The 23,467-nt window shown below is 40.2% G+C and overlaps 1 protein-coding gene across 3 annotated transcripts in view; it reads right to left on the bottom strand.

Annotated features, from left to right (window-relative positions):
• Nucleotides 1-23,467, bottom strand: part of arhgef10la (Rho guanine nucleotide exchange factor (GEF) 10-like a) — a 113,747-nt gene that overhangs the window by 47,842 nt on the left and 42,438 nt on the right. For all 3 annotated transcript variants that reach the window (XM_084929172.1, XM_084929170.1, XM_084929171.1), the window contains 4 exons: nucleotides 22,441-22,613; nucleotides 19,172-19,287; nucleotides 17,693-17,820; nucleotides 6,556-6,656 (listed from right to left, as the gene is read on the bottom strand). In XM_084929172.1, the coding sequence (XP_084785298.1) occupies nucleotides 6,556-6,656; nucleotides 17,693-17,820; nucleotides 19,172-19,287; nucleotides 22,441-22,613 (518 nt within the window). The remainder of the gene's footprint in view (nucleotides 1-6,555; nucleotides 6,657-17,692; nucleotides 17,821-19,171; nucleotides 19,288-22,440; nucleotides 22,614-23,467) is intronic.

Here is a 23,467-nt window from a genome sequence, read left to right as displayed (position 1 = left end):
ACATGCAAACTACATCACATTGGTTAAATGGGATTACAAATATACACGATAATAAATCAAGAAGTAATGACAGATACAACCTTTCACAGATTACAAGAACATTATAGTTCTCATGAATCTAACCTCTTTGATATTTAACATTTAATTTTTGCGCTGTTTGCAAAACCTTTGAATGAACCACTTGGGTTTCCTCTAAACCAGAAAATCCTGTGTTTCTCTGTAGTCTCCTGGGAAAAATCTATAGCGAGACTGAGAAAATATTCAGAAGTCAAAATGTAGCTTTCAGTTTGCCGTTTACAGGCAAATACTCTCGCACCACCAGGCTTACTAAATCATAATCTCACCAGGGGGCTGAGGTACATATTAAATTCAAATGCCCGGATGCTATGGCTCTATTAGTGTGCTCTTAGTTAAATGACTGCTAATGGCACTTCTGCAGGGCAAGCTACCACCTGTTTGGGCAAGGGCTACACTTATTATCTCAGGGTAAACCATATTGAAGTCAATTACTGAGCTATGCTCCCACTCGCAAAAATGGAGTTACATCTATACGTGACTGTTGTTTCTGGCCCCTAATGACACTGAAGTACTCAGTCTGTTCTCGGTCTACATTTCTTGCAAATCTCCATCGTAAGGATTTAATGGAACACTGTTGACCATTTTATACCAGCGTTAGTGTCTTGTTACAATAAAAACTAATAAAACAACCAATTAAATCATAACACTGAATTTTTTAAAATAAAATTTTACGGTCTTAAAAAGCAAAAAATTAATTGCAGTGATTTCCAGCCGTGATGTTTATTTTAATACAGTGTTGATTAAAAGCAATTTATGTAAAAGATGAGATTACACAAACAAAAGGTCATGGTCAGTTCTACTCAATCCCAGCTACTGTACCATAACTATTCATAACAACATCATTTGTAACGCTTCTGGATTGGAATACTAAGTAGGGAGATTTCGTTTCTCAGTTTCTTTATTCTTATCATGCTTTTGTTTCAAGTCTTTTGCTGATTAAGATTAATTTGCAGATCATGGCACTCTATCAACCCTTATGACACAAAGGCCAAAGATATAGACTAATTAAATACACCAGTGCAATTGATATTTCCCATGGATCAATGCGAGTGTGGGATCTGTTAATTAAATCCGTGATAATGTTTGCTCATCATAAACATTTCCCATGTTTGAGCACAGTGAGATAGGGAGATAATCTCTGCTGTCTGACAGATTAATTTTAGGGCTAACAGAAAATCCTTCCAATGAACGCCTTTTTTTAAATGGGAGGTTTTCCTTGAATGTTTAGTTTAAAAGACAAAGGTGTTCAAAAGAAATCTTTCCACCTTCTTTAGCTTACTGGCACAAAAATAAAAGATAACACTTCCACGTAAGGTTGACTAATGTTATCTGAAGAGATGCAGCAATATCAGTCACCATAGCAACCAAGTAATCTAAATCCCTTGGCTAATGGAAGTAAACCCCTGACGGTCTCCCATAAGACCAGGTGGATTTTGTATTCTCTACCCTTACTTGTCTCCTGTGTGGTATACATAGGCATGGCATAGGTTATCACACAGTGGATTAAGAAGGCGTGTCAGAGTGTGTGCCAGAACCCCCAAGCCGCACTCAACTCATCTATTGATCCACGTACGAGGGAAAAAGTGAGAGACCGCCACACTTAGCAGTGTAACCGCAGGCAACAGCCCCCTGTCTGCCCTCTGTTCCCTGCAGTGGGACTGATTGCTTGTCTCAATCATCCTTTCACCCCCCCCTCCACAACCGCCACTTTCTCACCTCCACACACAAACACACAGTCCCACACAACTTCACCATCTCTCTCTCTCTCTCTTTACCCTCATTCATTTTTCCACTTCTGTCTCCAATGTCTCAGCGACAGTCTCTCATGATTTGACGGCCTCTTGTTCTTCTTGTGAGGGCCATCAAAGTCTGCGGCCTTAACCCTGCCTGAAAGAGCTGGGACTGCATGGAAGGAAGCAATTAATTCTGCAGTGAGAAAACCCATTAATTAAGCAATGCTTCTGGCTATTTCACGAAGACCCTTCAGAAACAGTAGGGCCACTCGGAGAGGCATAAAAGATGCAGTGGCACACCAGGTTATTAATGGACCCCAGGGCTCCTGGCAAGGAACCACCATAGGATAATTCTCACTTTTTATTTCTAGGCCTCATAACTACACCCACTCAAAAGTGACAAAAACTGTTTTCTGGAAACATGTCTTGTCAGAATTTGCTGCCATAATCATATGTAAAGCTCCACTACCAGAGCAGTTTAAACATCTTGCTGAAGCACATCATGCTGTAGTTGATTTTTTTTTTTAACTACCAAGAAACCAAAGGTTTATGGATGATCCAGGTGCAATGAGTTGCGAGACCAAAATGTATCAACAAATCATGGTTAATGGGCAATACACTAATAAGACTTAAATACAGTGTACAGAAATGTCATTAAAAGTCAGCGATATTCACATGTGGCACGCACAGGGAAGGCCACCAAGTACGTCAGAGTGATGGAGCCGTATTTTCTCTAAATGGGGCTAACAGGATAAACTCTAGTGTGAAGATGGGTCTGGGAAAATGAGTTTTGTGATATCTAATCGCTCACTAAATCATGCATGCGAACATTATCTACTTGTGTTGTCCACTATTCAGGGACATTTCGAAGCAAGGCACCCATTTCAGACTAAACAAGACCATGGTTCGGTGCGTTTGAAATGCTGATTCAACTCTAGGTCTCCCCTGAGCACAGGCCAGGCCTGCCTACGATTGCAATGATGAGGAAGCCTCGATGACAGCACGCCATCCGTGAAATTAAATCAACAACTCCCATATTGTAATTACATTTGGTTAAATGGGAAGGCAAAGTGTGGTTGTAATACAATTAACACGTAATTGTCATCCTGACCAGGTTGGTGCTGATCTATTTCCCCAAGGGATTCAATGAAATCCATCTCCCTGCCCTCCTCTGTACCATTTGTTTTGAAATGAATGATTTGCTGAGTACCAATGGGTCACAGGGCAGCTTCATTACCAAACGGGTGTAATGTAAGTGATCTAAATGCTTCTGTGATCAACTGGAAAAAAGATATATCGCGGAATTATGACCCCGATTCTAAACATAATGAAGATGTTTTACAACAGACATTTTATAAGTGTAACAGCTGGTCATACAAATATTGTCAAGAATAAACCTCAAGCATAGCTTCATGAAATTGATGCAAGACGATTTTAGACAGTTGGTCAGAATTGCTTAAATTTTTAGAATCTATTTAGTTGCACAACATATGTTCCAGATTAATAAAATAAAATTAGCACTAAACTGTGTATTAATATTCAACAATCATTTATGGTTTGCATGTGGTATCGCTTACTTTACAGCATTTGGGGTCGTCTGCACCCCTGTAATCCTATAGAAGCTATCACAAATAAACAGAAAGATGAACTACAGGCAGCTCATTTAATTTATACCAACTTAGGTAAACAAGGTTTTTTTTAATTATTTTGTTTTGTTTTCATAAACTCTATACTCTTATTAGCTATTAAAAATTTCCATTAGTTTCAGTTTGTGATTGCAAATGAAGTAGAGTGACATTGTGTGCACTGTCAGCTGTGAATATCTTACATCTCTCCCCATCTCTCTCTCTCTCTCTGGCTCGCTCTCTTCAAGGGTAAGAGAAATGTAAAATGGCCCTAGACTACTACTTTGAACAAAAAAAAAAAAAAATAGAACGAAAACAAGCAACTTTTCTCAAGTCTGTGCTACTCACGACTTTTTCCAATTGCTCGCACTTTTATGTGCATCATTTTTGTGCATGCCACTGGTAAGTTAAAACTGCAGTGATCCTAAAACTGCACTGATACAGCTGTATGATGCATAATATGAGAGTTACTTCTATCATTTCTGGGCGAAAAAGTCAAAAGAGCATGAAATAACACCACGGAGCTCTGCAGATCGAAACAACCAAGGCTTATGTATATATTAAAGTCCAAAAAATAATGTTGCAACTTAAGTTCTTTGTAAATATCTGATGTTATCCTGAGACAAAATCTGAGACTTAACCCTAGTTGTTTTTTGATAATCCAATCAAAAAAGCAAACATCATCAAAATAAGCACAGGTTTAAACACATATGCTGTCAATCACTGACAGGGAATCAAGCTGAAGCATGGTCTTCATTCTTCCTCCAGCCTACACTGCCCAAATCCATGTCTTGAACTTGATATGTAGTAATCACATAATTACTTGATATCTTGACTGCAGCGGGAGGTTGTCTATAATCTATCTTTTCCCCTCTTTGAACTCATCTTCTTGCTCGCTCTTATTTCACTCCTTGTCCCTACTCTGCTATTTTATTACTTTTCCTTGCACCTTCAAGCTTGTTCTCCTCACACTTGACTGCTTGTCATGTTGGTGATGGTAAAATCTAGATGTATGTTACTGCAGTTCTCATGGTAACATGGCCTTGATAGCAGTGTTGGCTAAAGGCCTAAAATCTTACAATCTTAGATATGTCAAAGATGTGACACTTTTCTAAGTCAAAGTAAAATTGTAATGTCAGTGACAAGCACTTGACACTGCAAGGTAGAAGGGTAACGTGGCAAACACAAATAGGTGCTGACATTGCCGTTATAGTGAATAAACATTACAGTAATATAATATTAATAATACAATACAATATTTACATTTTGATAGCATTTTATCCATTGTCTTCAGGCTGTTCAGGTTCTTTCTGAAGGTGTCAAATCCAATAAACCAAGAAAATTCAATGTTTGTCTTCCTCCCATGTGAATACCAAATATATTTTGTTTACTGGATTAATTTAAGCACAGTGGGTTAAAATTGCATACTTTTAATCTTCTTCTGGTCATTGTATTCTCCTTGGTATTCTCTTGAATTCATATTTGATATGGATGGTCTATATAAATGAGTAATAACTGCAGCATGGGGGTTCCTTGTGAGTATGACAACTATGGCTAATTTGCATGATTTGGCTTTGAATAATACCCATGTCCACACAGAAGCCATAGGGGAGGAGAGCTGCGTGTTATAACTATGGTGCTGTCCTCATCAGTACGCCTGCTGTGTTGCTGATAAAGGTGTGAGCAACAAGGAAAGACTGGGGATGCTGTGCTTCACTGCCACCACAGAATCCTCTGCTCTCAGCCTGATGTCTTTGATGTCACTCTGACACAAACCATATACAGCAGGATCTACTGGAGGGTCTACAGGTGCACTTCATGCTTCTTGCACCTCTATACCCCTGCTGCGAGAAGTAGGCCGGCAGCGCATGGGAAGAATTCAGTGTTGTTTTTTTTATTGTAATGTGCAAGATTGGAGAATCTCTAGATACAGCAGAAGTATAGTTATTGGGAAAAATCCTGTAAAGCACAAAACATTTCAAATTTCCTCTTGACCGTTGCACAACCAAGATTTATCCGACCCCCTGTTCATTTCAAAGCCCAGTAGGGGTATTAGATCATTCCCAAATACATGGCCACTTATCTAAACAAGACATTTCATTGAGTTTTCTTTAATCTAGCTCTTGGATGAAAGAAACCACATCAGTAAAACTGCACAAGAGCTTTGTTGGAAGACCAACAGCATGCACAGTGCAATTGAATTTGCACAAGAGCTGTGTAAGGGGACACATTGCACGCACAACAAACCCAGAATAAACTGTATGTGACATAAAAAGTGCTCAAGGCAATACAGTGAGAGGGAAAGGATTGGAAAGAGGAAATAGAGGTGGTGATTAAGTCAAAAATGCGCCTTCATGGATAAATAAACAGATTACTGTCCTCGAGAGTCTTGTTTCTGCTTTTGCCACTGGATGACAGAATGCATCGATGAACCAAAGACAGGAAGATCTCCTGTACTACAGCATGGTCAGATTGCATAATAGGCAAAAGTCTGGGCAGAGCAAGACAAGGGTTAGAGGAAAGAGGTTAGGGAGATAAAGAAGAACTGTGCTGCTCCCTGCTGGGCAGGGTCTGGTCAATTTTATTTCTTTCTATGTTGAATGTGCACGTTGTGAAGTCTTGATACCCAGTCGTGATGTCCAGAATTAGAAAAAGAAGACTTACTGCATTAAAAATGGTAGGATATAGAGCTATAAAAACAGTTATAAAGCTAATGCTTTTTCAGTCCCAATAGTAACCATCCTTACAAAGCAACACCATTAACTCGTAGGCGGGAATTTTTCCTGAATGATCACTGACGATTGTTTCCACAACAGACAGATGGAAAATTGTATTAACGTAACGTTGTTTTAACAGTTTGCTTCACTGTTCAACATAAACTTCAGGTGACCCAAGTGAGAATCCTTTTCTCTGCTTACATAAGCCATAATACTTAGTACTTAGCCAATAGAGTAAGAAGCAAACACTGATGATGTGTCTGAGCGCCTGACTTAAAACATTGTCATTGCATTTCATTGTATTACATCATCCTGTTTAAAAAGAAATGACTTCGTAATCCTTTCCGTTTGTGTTAGACTGCATGTATGCCTTTGTGAATGTGTGTGTTTGTGTGTGCTTACGTAGTGCAATCTTGGCCAAGTGCAGACGGTTGACCCAAGAGATCTTACTAAGGGGGTTAGGAGTGTTGAAGACCACCATGAAACTGACAGGACGCCCTGACCTGGTGGAGAAAACACATGCACAAAAAAACACACAGACTCAGCTTCAGATGGATGCAGACATCATATGGCATCGAAAGGCATTATTAAGCAATAGCAGAAACACTTTTTGGGTATTATTTCTTTTATTTTTATTATATTTGTGCAATTTGGTGGCATTTGGGTAGAGTTTGCATGTTCCTGTCTAGCCTGCATGCATTCTCTCCAAGTACTCTTGCTTTCTCCAACAGTCAAAGACATGCTGGTTAGGTTAATCAGTTGTTCTAAATTGACAGTAGGAGTGAATGATTGTCTGTTTCTCTGTTAGATCTGTGGCATACACCCTATTTAAGCTGTGGAGGCGTAGATATGTTCCATGCCCCACTGCAACCCTGATTTGGATAAAAAGATAAAAGAATGAATGGATGGATTTTGTCTGTGTTGTTGGGATCCAGGAGTCATTTTAAGTGGTATACAACAAAGTAGGCCTGACATCACTGTGACATCAAAACAGAAGGCTACAAATTCAAATTCACATTATTGTGAAAGCATGAAGCTTAAACCAGAATGAGGAAAACAGGGGGGAAAAACAGCATGCTTAACAGGTCTCATTTCACTGAACTGAAAATTGCATCAGTGTTACTGGTGCAGTAAAACAACTAAATAAACATATAAATGCAAAGGCGTCTTTGATCCCCAAAACAAAACAGCAGGGAGGATTCAACCAATGGAGCTCTAAAAGCAGAGGAATCACACTCTAACTGTTGCATGTAATCTCTCCTTTCTGTGCGCTACCAAGCAGTAATGACCTTAACCAAACAAAACAAACTGCGGCCATGCATTAGTTTATAACTGGCTGAGAAATGCCAAAAAAAGGGGTTTAAAATGTGTTTAAATTGTGAATTAAACTAATCAAAACGTCTGCTTTAACACATAATTAAAGTGACAAGCTGGTGAACTTGTTTTATATTTACCTCTTTTTATTTATCTTTATTAATACATTGTATGCACTACAAGGCTGATACCTTTAAGGCACACGAAAGACAGCAAAAGCACATTTTTGACATATTCTCAAGATGTTCTATATAAAAGCAGAAAGCAGAACAATACGCTCAGAGAAACTGCACCAACAGAGCACCAAAAGAAATTTTTCATTTCATGGGACTTTAAGTTTAATACAACAAGATTTTTTATGTCATAACAGCTGCTTGCCTGCTTGTAGCTTTACAGCAGTTCAGTCCAGTAAGCTGGGGCTTTATAATTTCAGCCTGTACGTCAACATTCAGTTTGGCTTGTGATGATCACACAGCGTGGTCCCACTAAATCACTTACAGGTAGCCTCCAGTGTTCAAAATGCCACCAATGCGTGGGCTTCAATGGCACAACCAGCACAGGCTCTTTTGAAAGAAACTCAGACACAGTTGGAGACCAGATAGTATAGGTGTGAAAGGAATAGAGGAACAAAATGACTGGTAGAACGAAGGATTATTATACTTGACATACTGAGAAATTTGGAAATACATGTTCATTTTAAATTAATATAATTTCAGTCAGCATGTAACAGCTTTCTTAGTTTTTCTAAGATTTTAATCTCTCAATCTAAAAGGAAGACAAGTTTATGAATACCATACTTAGCAGAAAATGATTCTGCTATTAGAGTGCCAAGAAAAGTTTCTTTTAACTCTTTTCTAGCCTTAATGTGACAAAGATATTAGTAGATTTCTTACAAGGAGTGCAGACAGGGAGTGAGTGATTTGGGCATTTCTTTATCCTCAAAATACACAATATGCTGGCAAACCATAAGACAAACTTAGTCATTAATTAATGAAGGTGCTCAAAAGTTGAATAAATGGAAAGGGAATAACTTACCAGAGGAAACAAATGCCCTGAACAACACTAGCTACTCTGTTTATGTGTAGTTCCATTATGAACTCATAACTTGAAGTTAAACAAAGCTGAAAAATGACCTACATCCTTAAATCCCATTATAGTTTGCTTATGGCCTTTGTACAAATTTGCATTTTGCCTCCAATGCTTTATGGTAATATTGGTTATCAGTATCTACATGTATTTACAGGTTGTTTCTTCAAGGTAGCCAGCACGTAGAATTAGAAAGGTTATTTCATAAAGTCCTTTTAAAATTACATGAGTTTAAAATATGTATGATATGAAAGGAAAAAAAAATGCTAACTTTTAAATTGGATAAAAATTCAAAAAAGTAAAAAACAAAACAAAACAATTAAAACAACAGTGCCGACAGTAAACAACAACTGAAAATGTTCAAGGTTCTCCCATATTTTCTAAATATGTACATATTTTCAGATTTAGGAAGCAAACTGACAAAATTAGTGCCAGGAAACAAACTGACAAGTGAGCAACAGAAAACAGAAAATTATTCATGATAAATAGCACAAAGGAGTTACTACAATTTGAATTCAGAACAATCTGAATTTTATCAATGCCAACTGCAGTGCAAACATGTGAAGACAAAATATTTTACTTGCACTGACTCCTCACTAACGCACAGCCAACCACCCTAAATTTGCCAGCTGTTAACACTGTCAATAGCCTTAAAGCCAGCTGGTGTTGTGTCTCCTTTATCCCCTCTGGTCAATTTCTTTTTCTCTGTAGTCCTGGGTTGCAAACAAAAAAAACATGTGTGGTGAACAAATAAACGTCAGTCAAATTGTTATGGGCTGAGCCTTCCTGGCTGCTTGAGCTTAAAGCACTCAAATGCTTTATATACTATGCATGGTTGCCATGCGCTTGAGCACCATTGTGCTATATCAGGTAGAAATTTTACCTTTCACTAATGTCTGGAATCACACAAACACAAAAAGGGATACAAGAGGATCATACCTATATGTGTGCTGACTCAGCAGTAAACAGTAAATGATAAAAGTTGAAGGTAATTGTTTGAAAGCAATAGTCTAACTGCATTATACTGCAGTCTATGTTAAACTGTTAGCTAGTACCTGAATGTTGTTACATAAAAAAAAAACCAATTTGGTGCATTAAAATTCACCTGAACGCAGGAAATTAAGGTCTCGACACCCCAAGATTCTCAGCTTAATGTGTTCCTTCCTGGTGCTGAAACAAGACCTATGCCTGTGACACTGAGTGTGTCTTATGTAAAAGCTTTAAGCGGGTTTTCCCACCCAATAGAAAACACTCCAAGTGATTACCAAACCAGGTATCAAAATGGGTCGTGAAATGCAAGGTCTCTCCCAGAGCAAAATGTTTTAAAGTAGATTTTCTGTTTGAATGCCATTACTTAAAGGTTGTGTAAAGTGCTAGAAACACAAAACTCATCCCCAGGTAATAGACGCCTGTCTAAACACTTAGTCTCTTCAAGCATCCCCTTTTGTCAGGTTTTTTGTCAGCTTGAGACCACTAGTCATGCATGTGTTGATTTTTCACACTCTTTTCAGTCAAATACAATAACCTCTAAATTCCTAGCAGTCTAAAACAAGACTGGCAGAGACTGGCCCCGAGTTAACAATGACTCAGTCAGTGTCTAACCACAGACAGACGGTGGTGTGGTGTCTGGCTTTATTGGAAGTGCAAGTAAATTGTCTGGCCAAGGATGGGACATCTTTTTAGAGTGCTAAGCAACTTTCCAAAATAATGCTTTACCTTCAGTCACCTGTACAGCTATTCTGCAGTGATTCTGAGGCAATGAAAGAAAAAAAAGTGCAAGGGAATGCAGAAAAAGGGGTGGGGAGGGGCTAGGGTCTCAGGCACACATAAGAAAGACAATTTTCCCACTCAGGAATCATTAGAAGGTAATTGAGTGGAGAGCAGTGCGCAGTCGGATATTATGCTTCTGTCATACCTGCCACTGCCCGCCACAAATTAATTTTAATTTCACAGAGGAAGGATGAAAACGTCAGAGAGACACACACACACGTATAGTGAGAGAGAGAGATTGAAGACAGGAACAGAATAAAGTAACTAAGATCTCAAACTTCCGTGACATGTTGAAAAAGTGGACCTTTCACAAAGAGGTGTAATTCATACGATTTGCTGCTTAAATATAGGAAAGGCAATTTGCCGAAGACAGAAGGGTAGACAGGGTGTGATGAGAATACAACTACTCTCTTGGCTACATTCCTTAGGTAACACTTCATGCCCACACGGCATCAAACATGCTAAACTGAGCGCAGTCTCCATTCCTCCCTCCTGCCCTCTGATTGACAGCCGCAGTGCAGGTGTGGTGCATTGCCAGAATGGAGAACTAGACTCGGGCACGCTGGCAGAGGCGAGATGAGAAAGGCTGAGAGGTAAAGAGAGAAAAGGGAAGGGGAGGGAAACAGAGAGAGGGCAAAGCGGGGCAAGGGAGCGAAGAGAGGCGCTCGCCCAATGGATTTATGGGAGCAGGTCAGTGCCGAAGCACACGTGTGATACTAATGCACAAGGACGGGACAGATGTAGGATTGAGTGCTGAGTGGCAGCCTGTCATGCACCCATCCTTCAGTTCGCCCTATCCTCCAGAGAATCAAAGAAAGTTTGTTCTGCAAAAAGTGAGATAACTAAGGGAAGCATTCAGATGTAGTTCTGGTAGGACTTGATGGAACTTCAGGAGAGATACACTTAAAGTGCGTCAGGATCGAATCTGATTCATAGAGGCGTTTCATGATAATGTGCAAAATCGTGTTTGGCTTTTGGTGATGCAGGTTGCAACTTCCAGAGCGCCTAAAATCTGAATGAATGCTCAAACCACCACAGCAGCAGTCTTTATACTTAAATGTTTGTGAATCCAGCACCAGCACAGCCCTCCTGCAGATGACACAATAAAAACAGACACGGACAGCATACACTGTGGTTTTATCTGCGATACTGTTGATCGCAAGTAAATATCTGCTTGTCGATATTAATACAAGTCTCAAGTCAGCCTGCAATCCTTGTAGTGGAAATCTCTCTGCTACACAAAAGAATTATACTTGGAGGACATGGTTAAAATTAATTTAATTTCATCTTAATTGGTTGCCTCGTTGTTTACAGTTAAAGTAGTTAACAGGGTGAGGTGACCTTATTATATGATTTATTCCACAGCTTAAGGCTACATTTAAAATAAGCAGTGTTTGATGTGAAGTGGGTTTTTTTCCCACTTTCTCTAGCTATATGGAATTATTCATTTAAAGATTTCTGTGAGCTTGGCAGAGTTGTTGTTTGTACAAGTTATTTTTCTTTGCATTATGAAAAGTTAATGTTAACTCACAAGAATCATATCTTTATAACTATGAAGGGGAGAACAGACAGCTGAGTGGGCCGTCCACTATCTCATTGATGTTACTGTCAGGCGCTGGAGATATAAATAAAGGTTTAGAGCAACATTTGACATCTAAATTGAGTGGTATCTAGTAATTAAAATTCATGGTGTAAAGGTTAGAAGCATTTATACAAAAAAATCAATACATAACAAAAAGCTATTTATGAATATGTTCTTGTGGAAACAGGTTCAGATAATATAAGATACCTCTTCAGTTAATGAGAGCGTACTCCTCCAGCAGTCCTGACTGCTTGAGCAGTGAGTAAAATGTTTCCACTTAAAGCTGACCAAGGAAAACGTGTCTTAGGTGCCCCTCAGCTCCAGCCCCACTACAAACGATAACTAGCACAAAGTAGAGAACGATGGTTATTCTTTGCCACATACTTGTGCGAATGTGTGTACTGTACATGTGGGAATAAGAAGGGAGAAAAAGAAACAAAAGAGCAACCTGTCCCTGGATAAAAGTGGCTATAAATAGAAGAACAGTGCAGGTAGGTGCAAAGGTGGAGTGCCTTTCACATAAGTATGTATTCACAAGTATGTTACAGATGTTATACTAACACTGCCATCTTCAGAAATTTGGGACAAGTGTCTCCCGCTGCCCTGGATGCTTTCCAGTACTTAGGCCGGTGGCCAGGATCCTCACTCTGTTGTGTGCAGCCTGATGATTTGCCTCACCTGCCAACCTCAGTATATATATGTCTCATTGTTCCAGATAACTAAATGGTAACTAAATCACAGAAGTGCCGACACAGGATCCCTTCTCTTCAGTCCAGCTGTGCTTAATTAAAAGAGTCATCCCGTTATTTAGTTACTCCGCTGCTCTTCCCAGCAAACAATTCAGTTAGTTTGCTGCCCGTTCAAGCAGCAGATTTGCTTGTCATTAATTATCAATTTCTACTAAAAGAGTAATGTAAAGTTCAATTCTATTTTAGTCCCCTTTTATTTGTGTGACAGACAACTTCTGAGAGTTGGACAAAGCATGAATAACTTTAATCTAAAGCTAAAAAAGTAGTCCAAGCAAGAAACCTTTTCCTGAAACTAGGGCTTCAGGTACTAATATCAAGTCATGCCTTCTGTATGTTTCTTGTTAGACACGTGGAACAATCAAAGAAAAACCTGTTGTCCAGATGCAAAGATAAGACTTTCAGTCAGAACGCACTAGAAATCAGTCATCTGACTGCGAGCTGAAGTACTGCCACCTGCCTTGCAGGCATTCGGCACATAAAAGCTTTCGTTAAATAAAAAAGGAAGAAAAAAATGTTTCTCTGCTACTGCTCTTTTGTGTATGCTGTTCTGGTGGTGTAAGTGGAAGAAGCAACAAACACATTTGGTTAAACTATGAAATTTGAACTCTGTATCTATCGCTTGCCAGTATGGTCCATGAATCTATGCCTGTGGTTGCTCCTGCAGACGCAGTAAAAGAGGATGTTAATGAACTGCCGTCACACGTAGGCTGGTGCCTTTGAGGCAGCAGTCGGGATTCTCTCCACGTACTCGTCTGTTTGCAGTGTGGAGGCTGTGATGTGCTGCCTGACTGCAGAGAGTCGCTTGCGGCCAGACAGGAGGGGACCAACTCAGTACAGGGGGTCCCTGCTGCGGTCCCACTCTCTCACCAGCAGAGCAAAGGCTTAGCTCTGCGTGCGAGAGTGTGTATCTATGTTTCTGCCCCATAATGTGTGTGCCTCATCGTGTGAAATACATGCTTGCTTTTTTTGCAGTTGCATTTGTCAGTGGGAAGTATATGTGAATACATGTAACATACAGGTGCTGGAAGCAGTGTAATGCTTATGAATCATACTAGTCACAAAACGGAAAAAAGACAGTTAGGAAGGAGCTGTGTGTGTGTGTGTGTGTGTATTTCTAAGAAACACAGACTGTGAACCAGAAATTGTGAACCATATTAGTCACAAAACAAAAAAGGACAGTCAGGAAAAAAACAATGTGTGCGCGTGTGTGTGCGCATGTGTGTTTGAGAGAAATAGAGCCAGTCTGTCCACTGCTCTCCCCTACAATCTGCTGCTATTGCACCCTGGGTAGTGTCAAAATGGCTCGGGTACCCGCTGTGCCACCTGTCACCCCAGCCCCGAGGCTCACTGCCGGTCCAGCCACCCAGCACTGAGGCCCAGCCTCAATTAGATTGCTATCACACAACCAGAATTGGCTCTTTTTCCCTACAGGAGATTTCTCTCTTTCAGCTGACATTGTTATCTTTTACGTCACCACAAAAACTCCAAGTATGATTTCAACACGAGTCTTGCTCTACAGTATTGAATTTTTAAGTACAAATATACAGCTTGGACATATGTCGGGGTGGGGAATCTCCTTGTCAGTTCAGTTGCTAATGACATTATCACAGGAACTCAGCAAATAGGGTACCCCTTAAAGGGGAATTCGGGGACTCTCTTGTAAGCGTGGCATCTGGCTCCACCAAACATCTGAGTAAGCAGATTGGCCCTGCAGGCCTGGTGTGACAGCCGATGAGGAAGCTAGGAGATGTGGGAGAAGTGATCTGCACAGCTCCGCTGCTCAAGCTGTCACTTTAGCTTGGTTTGGCACAGTTAGATTCTCTCTGGCTCTGAAGCATTAGGCCCACTCTTCTGACTGCCGCTGCCCTGCCGGCACCAAGCCAAATCTTTCATGGGGGAGGTCGCTCATCACTCTTTCTTTCTTCCTCTCCTCCCCCTGCTTAGTATGTCTCAGCAGGGCTCTGGCTTCTTTATCGCAATCTTTCTCTTTTTGTCCTCCCTTGCCTCTTTCTTATCCTATTCCCAGCAGAAGCCACGAAATGGAATCCATTATAATCTGCCATTATTTGCTATTTTCCAGTTCTTGTTCCAGCACTCTAAGCTACTCATATGCTCTCTCCTTGCCGTCTTTGTTGGTCTCAAAGTAGGTGTTCAGTCATTCATTAGTCAATCCACCCACCAGGATGCACCTCAACATGTAACACTAGCTCTTCTGTGCAAGGTAACCTTCTGTGCATTGTATGCGGCTTTGTATTTTAACCTAAGACAATAAAAAATCAAATGCTGTTTTGTGTTTGGACTATTGAAGAAAACATGCCTGAAAGTTCACAGTATTGCATTTTACAAATTTTCTGTGACTTAATAAAACTAAATAAAAGAACTATAAGAGTACAACATTTATATTAGGAAATCCAATTACAGGACCGAATATCTTGCATTTCAGGACACTATAAACACACCGTAAATGTAGAAAGATATTACCGGGCAAGAGTTAAGTAAAGGCCAAAGCAAAAAACGTTTCTCATTATACGCTCGAAAAAGAAAATTTTGTGGAGACAATTCATTATTCAATCCAAGCACTGAATAAAATGAATTATTTGAGTTGGGTAATTACGCAGTCACGACAGAACAAACTGTTCTCACCTCTGATCTGCAAAAGGTCAAGGTGCCTGTTGGCCCACGGTTCTAAGAGCATGTATGTCACCACAATTCCTGTTGCTTTTACCCATTCCTATTTTTCTTCCAGTATTTTCTGCCTCTCTCACATTAACAAATATAAAAATATATGAATTTAGGCATTTAAAAAAATACCATAAATAAAAAGTCAACGTTAAAAAAAATAAATGACAAAAACATTTGTTTCAACATTTGCTCTTGACCATTTGCTGCAAATATAAATGAATTCAAGTGTTCCTGAGATGCTGTGTTCTTGAAACAGGAGATTAACCTCTGAATTCTAAAATCTAATCAAATGAGTCCAAGTGAATTTTTGTGCCAAAGCTGTAAATGTTTCCTCAAGGCACTTAAGAAATGTTGTGAGATGTATCAACATATGCACAAATGTACCCAAAAACAGAAAGCTTCCAGCCACAGCTCTAGCCAGCTGGAACTGTAACTGACTGTATATAAAAGATGGATGTACCCACTGTGAAATCAGCGACCGGTTTGTGGACAGCAATTAGAAAAGCCCTAGAGCTGTAATCAGCTTATGCTAGTAATGGAATGGAATGGCTGTAACACAACTCTAAAAAGTTGTGAGCAAAAGGCTGGAAAAGTAAATGGTACTAAAAAGAAACAGCTGGAGGAACATTTTGCAACTAATTATGCTAATTGGCAACAGGTCAGCAATGTGACTGGGTATAAAAAAAGAGCCTCAAAGAGGTTTACCATTCTGCAAAAAACTGCCCTGTCAGAATAAAATTTCCCAGTGCAAAGACTTTGAATTTCTTATCATCATAATAATACGTACGTAATATCAACACAAAATGGAGAGTAACTGGAGAAATCTCTGTGTGCAAGGGACAAGGTCAAAACTCAGTATTGGATGCTCATAACCTTTGGACCCTTGGACAGCACTGCATTAAAATAGACTTGACTCTGTCGTGTCAATCACTGCATGGACTCACTTCCAGAAATCAGCGTCTGTAAACACAGATTGCAATGCAATCCACAAATGTAAGGTAAAGCTATACCATGCAAAGAAGAAGCCATATGTGACCGTGATCCAGAAACGCTGCTGTCTTCTCTGAGCCAAGACTCGTTTAAATTGAAAGAGGCAAAGTGGAAAACGGAAAACTTTAAATTCTTTTTTTGAAAAAATGTAAGCCATGTTCTTCAGACTAAAGACAAGAAAGACCACCCAGCTTGTTATCAGAGCAAAATAACAAATCCTGACTGTATGGACTTGTGCATACAGAAATGGCACCATTAATACAGAAAGGTATATATAGAGTTTTTAGACCAACCTTGAATATTTCAGTAAGAGAATACTGTCCCACATACTACACCTATTACAACAACAAGGCTTAGGAATGAAAGAGTGAGTCCTGAACTGACCTTTCTGCAGTCCAGACTTTGACAAATAAAAACATTTGATAACATGGAACAGAAAAAAAAACAAAGAGCAAAGAAAACCAAGGAGCAGCTAGAATCCTATATCAGACAATAAGGGGACATTATTCTCCCACAAATCAAGCAACTGGTCTCCTCAGTTTCCAGATGTTTCTGGAACGTTTTTAGAATTTTTCTGCCATTTTTTTCTTTTAGATTTTTGTCAGTTTAAAACACAATATCTGTAACTTATTGCATTCTGTATTGATTTGCAATTTACACAACGTTCCAACATTTTTTTTTAAATTGTGGTTGTAGATTTTTGTGTTTTTAAGCACCACTTTTCTCACTCTCACAACAGAAACAAAATAGCACTCACCAAGTGCCAAAAAACAAATAAATCACAACTTTAAGCTTTGATATAATTTAAATGGTTTAAATATATGTTGTATGCCAGTTATATAAAAAAATAAGTAAATCATAAAGACCAAAAAGGTCTTTTCAATTAGATTTTAAACATGTTTATTTCTACTATAATGTTGGAATTTTTAAATGACTCAAGCTCAAGTGTCCAATTGAGGAACTGCAGTTATTTTGCGTTGCGCATGGGCTTCATCTATCAGCCTCGGCGGCTGCTTGGCATGGAAGAATAAAAATGTTGCAAAGCATAGGGAGCATGGATTCTAGCCGAGCATAAGCCTAATTCTCCACGGTGACAGAACATGCACAGTAATATAATAACTAATTAATATAATCATTGGTTATAAAACGCTCATCACTGGGTGTTATCGTTTAGTGGTTTATATGACTGCCAGGTTGTGTCAGTGTTGGGTAATTTCATCATTTGAACATCTAAACCATTTACCAAAAAACACTTTGGAACTACTGTTAATGGAGTTTTGTTTGTTTTGTTTTTACTCTTCATGCCATATACACTTAAACAGTACATTTTACTTAGATCCACATCTGTATGTGAAATACTACTCACTTGTCTGGCCTGCCAGGCACCTGCAGGCGTAAGCGACATTTGTTAGCACTCTGGATCTGTTCTTCTTTGATGCGGATAAGCCTCTGCAGAGCCAGACACCAGTCCTGGGCCACAGTGGTGTTGAGGTTCTTTGACAGAAAAACACACAGTTAAAAATTGTTTCTCAGTTCTAGCGTACACTAGGTCATCTAGCACAGACCCAAGTACACAGAGCACAGGTGTATACTATAGATGTACTTGATACTGTTGCACACAAACTGAGAAACTGCCACACATCCATTTGAAAAAAAAAAAAAAAAACGCAGTAGGTGATTTGAGGCAATGTGCTTCAAATAACATATTGAACAAGCATTTTTATCTTATCAAGTGAAATTCTGAATTGACTTCAGTACTAGTATCCATCTTACAGTAAAACATAGACCCTCAAGTCAAACAGAATCAAATCAATTTTCTGAAGTCAATGAGCTGTGCAGAGATATTCTGTCTATTTGTTCAGTGGACAATATTAGAACTCTGTGGAAAGTGAATGTCATTTAGTGCAAGGCGAATATCACTCTTCCTGAGGACATTATGCTCATTAAGTGCAGGGAGGCAAAGGTGCCACCATTAGCCTGAGAGGTTCTTTGGTGATTGCTGGAGTATACCTCCCCGGAGGTGTTACTGTATGCAGTGTATGGCACTGTTAATGTGATAGTGCTGCACTACTGTGCCCTGATTTAAACTCTGCAGGAGGGGTACTGACAGCTTCTTTTGCAACATAACAAATCTGACACTCCTTTAATATATGAGAGGTACATCTCATTCTCACAGTTGTGCTACTATTGATAATTAGACGAATTTGAAACTTGGCTCTTAGAAACCAGTGATCCGAGAAGCATATTATACATCTCATTGTTCATACTTAAAACATCTTGAAGCCTTTTGCAATATCTTTTACAGGAACAGAAACAGACTCCCCAAACGGTCTTTTCACTATCCAAATGTGATCACTGAGTTTACACTGAGTTCAGAGATTTAATTTAACTGAGCATACTTCATTGTTGTCTTTGCTACCTCTGTGAATCTTGAGTGTGTTCTCAAGGCTTAGAAGGTATTGTCAGTTTACAGAACACATTCCATACTTCAACCATTTCCATTCCATGCCTTGAGATAACGCGTTTATGAATAATTTGTGATGCTGAAAGCGGTTTTTGAGAGGAGAACAGCATGCCTCAAGGTCAGTGCAATTTTTTTTCTTCTTTTTCTATAGTTGACAATTAAGTTCTCTAAACAAACCCTGAGAGATTTAGCCTTTGCAGCCATATGACAAACGACACGCTGTGACTTTTGTGGTTTGGCCCGTAGAGTCAACTGGACTGACAAAGCCAATGTCCAGTGCCTTGTCTTTCAGCTAATTTGCTGTACTACAAATGTTTTGGGATACACACTTCCCTGTGAGACACTCCAGGAACAGCAAAAGTCGCATAAAGAGACAAGTACCTGATATGTCCCTTCCAATGTACCCACAAGCAGAGTGACCTCTTCCACAACAGAAAGGTCATGTTGTAGCTCTTGTAGCTCCTGGTAAAGCCGTGGAGGGCCTAGGATTGCTCTACCTAAGAGACAACACACAAAGTTGGAGAGTTTATGAAATGACCACCTCTACTATTATTTAAAGAAAGAGTGCAGACGTTGTTCAACAACTGCTAGTAATGAGGGAATATATTACATATGTTACTGTTACAAAAATAAATGTGGATAATAATGAAGAGACTTTTCAGGTTTGAGAAGCTGTAACAAGTGGACAGTTTACAGCAGCGGTCCCCAACCCCCGGGCCTCGGACCGGCACCGGTCCGTGAGTCGTTTGGTACCGGGCCGCAAGAGTTGAGGCTGTGTGAAATGTATGGTTTTCAGGGTTTTTATTGGTTTTCAGCGTTATTTTGTTATCATTTTTATCGTTAACTCGGTTTTCCTGGGTCTTTTCACGTGTGTTATGAATAAATCTTCTTTTTTTTCGGTACCGGTACTAGTTTTATTTTGTTGTATTTATCCGCGACACCTTAAAGGCCGGTCCGTGAAAATATTGTCGGGCATAAACCGGTCCGTGGCGCAAAAAAGGTTGGGGACCGCTGGTTTACAGTATTCCTTGACAAATTATTTGATAAATTGTTGATATTTAAATTGTTAATTGAATGATAGAAAATAAATTGATTCAATCCCACTTCAGTTTATATTATAAATGTACTCAGTTTATGGACCAACTGGCCAGATTTGGTTTTAAAAGAATTTTATATATTTAAGCAAAAGCTTCAAGGTCACAGTGTTCAAAAACTGTAAAGAACATGGTGACGTTGTTCCTTAGAACTCATGGAAGCGCTGAAAGAAAAGTTGCTTTTGTTGAAACTCCAGTGGCACTAATAAAAGAGGTTCGATGTGCAGATGGATCGATCTTAATTATTTGTTCAACTACAGAGAGTGAATTTATGAGTAAAAAAAAAATTAGATGGAGAAACTGTTATTTGGAGCCATGATGCCCTTTTACTGGCCAAAAGGAATGCAGGTGTCTCATTAGACGCAAAATTCAGCATCGATTTGAGGTCCGCTTCCTTCAAAGTCTCTCTCTCCTACTGCCAGGAATCAATAGTTGCGTCTCCTCCTGTCTGCCATCCTCAGTCCTAGCTCCCCTGGCCCACATCTCCCAAGCAGCAGGCTCTATGAGAACCACCTAATTAAATTCTGCAGGTAGCTTTTGCTCCAGAGATGTCCTGCACTGTCATCACTACCACACAATAAAGTAGCAGAAGAGCAGAGCTGGTAGGCAGGCTTGGTGAGGCATGTATGTCCAATGGGACCTGCAGCTTTCTGTGTATTCACGTGCATACGTGAAATTAGGGTATAGCCAAAATAGGGAAGGGAGAGAGACAGAGAGAGGTAGCCTGGTATTGTTCATCTAAAAAGCTCCATTGCAGCTTTTGGGGTTTAATGGGATCTTTGACACAGAGAGACAGTGACATCTGTCATCTGTGGAAGGAAATCAATAGGTGAGACATCTGAATACAAAGAGGTGGGCTGCGAGCCGCAAAAACAACGTTTTTCTTTTCTCCCCGAGGAGACTGCCGGGAACCCTGTGCAGGTTTGTCGAGTCCTCGCGGGCTTGCTGTTGGCTATGGCCAGAGAGGTGAATGTGCTGAGTTGTAATCCAGCGTAATCCAGTTGGTGAGGCACGATATGGTTTATACACTCAGACACGGCTATCCACACGAGCCGCCAGGCATATAACTCACTGGTGTGGAAGGCTTGAGCCCAGAGGGGTCCATCCTTGCACTCAGCTGCTGTACCGGTAATGTTAGCTGGTAGCTTTAGAGACAATGCAGATTCACACCTGCACCAAAATCCTTGTCTGACTCCCAGCCAAAGCCTACTGTTACACTTCTGACAAAAAAATAGCTTTTCTGAGAGTGGGTCAAAAGGGAAGCAGCAATAAAAAGGGCAAAACGAGGTAAGACAGCATGAGAGTACCCAAATGGCACAATTGGCTTTTCAGGAAATAAAAAAAAACAACCCATAAACATTGTCGGGTCTTCTGTGTATTAGTAAAAAGAAGTAGAGAGACAACACGATAGAGACACAGGCAGATTCATTGGGTAGAGTAAAAAAGACTGGCCTGCATGTCCCTAAAGGCCAGCTTTCTTCAATAAAGAAGGGTACTGGGGCCCGCAGCAGATGAAAAATGACTCCATTTTGAGCCATGCTGAGGGAGAGAAGGATTTAGACTAGACACCCGAAACCTGAATGACATCACAGGGGACTCTTAATAGATGGGACTGCCAGTCAGAATGAAAATTTGGGAAACAGCCCCACAGATGTTCAGAGAGGTTTCCGGATAGACATGATTATGGTTACCACACTGTGTCGAAATGGCAAAAAAAGAGAACAGAGAATGTTAGTATCAGTATCCAGCACCTCTCAGGGGCATAACATTTGCAGAGTTGTACACAGGTAAGGAAGACAGACAGGTGGGTGAGAGCTAACCCTAAACGATCCCAAAACCTTGCAGCAATGTAGTGAGTATACAACCACAGACTACCTGAACAACTGCAAAAACTAAATCCTCTGAGAATCTAAACCAACTCTCAAAACACTAGCAGCTCGCCGAGCGTGACACGGAGAGCTCTGAAGAAGGCGCCATTAATATTTAAGTCATGGAGCTGCAACTTTAAAAAGTGTGTAGCATTACATCCTGATAAGGCTTTGTATCTCCCTTTTCCCATGGCACATTTATCAGGGATCTCGTCAAGCTCTGTATACACCAGAGTTTTGTGAGGGGTGGTGGGAGAACTAGTGTTTCAACCACAGATTCCTATCTACAGCTACTGGCTCTCTAATTGGGCCTGGAAAGGGAGGGAATAATCTCTGCAGATTGATGACTCCACTCTAGATGTGTTTGTGGTCTATCAGAGAGTGAAATGAGACTGCGAGGATGATGCAGCAGGGGGCTCACTAGCCCCACATCGCTCTCCAAGATAAAACACCCCAGGCAGATGAGAACAAGTGACCATCATCACTATCCTCCTCACAAACACATCCTCAATCAGAGTGACAAGCAGCGCGGACGCATCTCCTCCCCTCCATGCGATACTTCAGAACAGAAACAGATTAGGCTTGCTGAGTCGGAAGCAAGGGCTGGGGCTAACAGTCAGTCCCAGTGATGAGATTAACAAAATAAATGAGAAAAGACAGTTTGGCGTGTTCGCATTCTTGTTTTTACCTGACGTGAAGGTACCACTTGGCCTCTTAGCCCCACTCTGCTGGAACAAGGTGTCTTTGCTTTGAGAGCCCTCCTGCCCAACTTCTACTACTTGTACCTGTAGTAGGGGGGCGCTCCACTTAATGGTGTACTTGGGGCCAACAGGGACTAGGCTGCTGATATCTGGAGGCCCTCTGTTAGAGACGGAGAGAGAAAAAAAGGAGGGATGTAATTAAAAGGAAAACAACTCAAGAGAAAACCTCGCTCTAGCCAAATGCTCCCCCTAAAAGCACTACACCAAACACTCGATGGAACGAGATGCTCTGCGAAATGTTACAAAGGTGGTTGGTAGTGGGAATTAGAATTTTTATGATCACCCATGTTCCCCACCAAAATTGTACCCCTGGCTGTGAGGAGGAGTTCATTGCTATTCATGTATTCCTGTAATCACGCAGACAATCAACATTGTGATCGGTTTGTCAAGTTCCTGGAGGGCAGACAAAGTCAACTTCGGGACACTCGAGTTGAATGAGACGAAGAGTGATAATTGCTTTGAAGGCTGAACAAGAAGGCTTTAAGCGACATCTTTGACAGGGGCTTTGCAAAATATACAAAATCCCTTTCCTGTTTACTTCTCTCAAGAAAGAGAGGGACAGACAGAAAGAGACAGGGAAGAGTGAGAGAAATGCAGAAAGAGAGTGAGCAAGAGAGATGTGATCAATGGTGCTGTCACATAAGATAAATTGGACAGAAACCAAAAAATGTTTTATGTCAGTAATCTAGAAGTCCTGAAGCTGTAGTTAGGTATTCTACCATTTGTTTAAAGCTGATAAAGCTGCTGCAATTCCAGATAGTGCTCAAAACCCCTAGCAGCTATTTCTCTTTACTATGCAGTTTGCCAAAATATCTTTGCGAAACCTAGGGCACAACATTAGAGCCTTTTGCCACCTAATAGCAATTTCTTCTAACCGTGCAACGTACCACACTGTCTTTTCACAACTTGCACACAACTTCATGCTAGAACTACACATTAGGAACGCATTAGCAA

The sequence above is a fragment of the Perissodus microlepis genome, chromosome 5 (assembly GCF_051167445.1).
Source record: "Perissodus microlepis isolate ML-2025 ecotype Zambia chromosome 5, ASM5116744v1, whole genome shotgun sequence".
Taxonomy (NCBI): Eukaryota; Metazoa; Chordata; class Actinopteri; order Cichliformes; family Cichlidae; genus Perissodus; species Perissodus microlepis.
The sequence above is the reverse complement of the archived record's forward strand: the minus strand, read 5'-3'. Positions and strand labels throughout refer to the sequence as shown.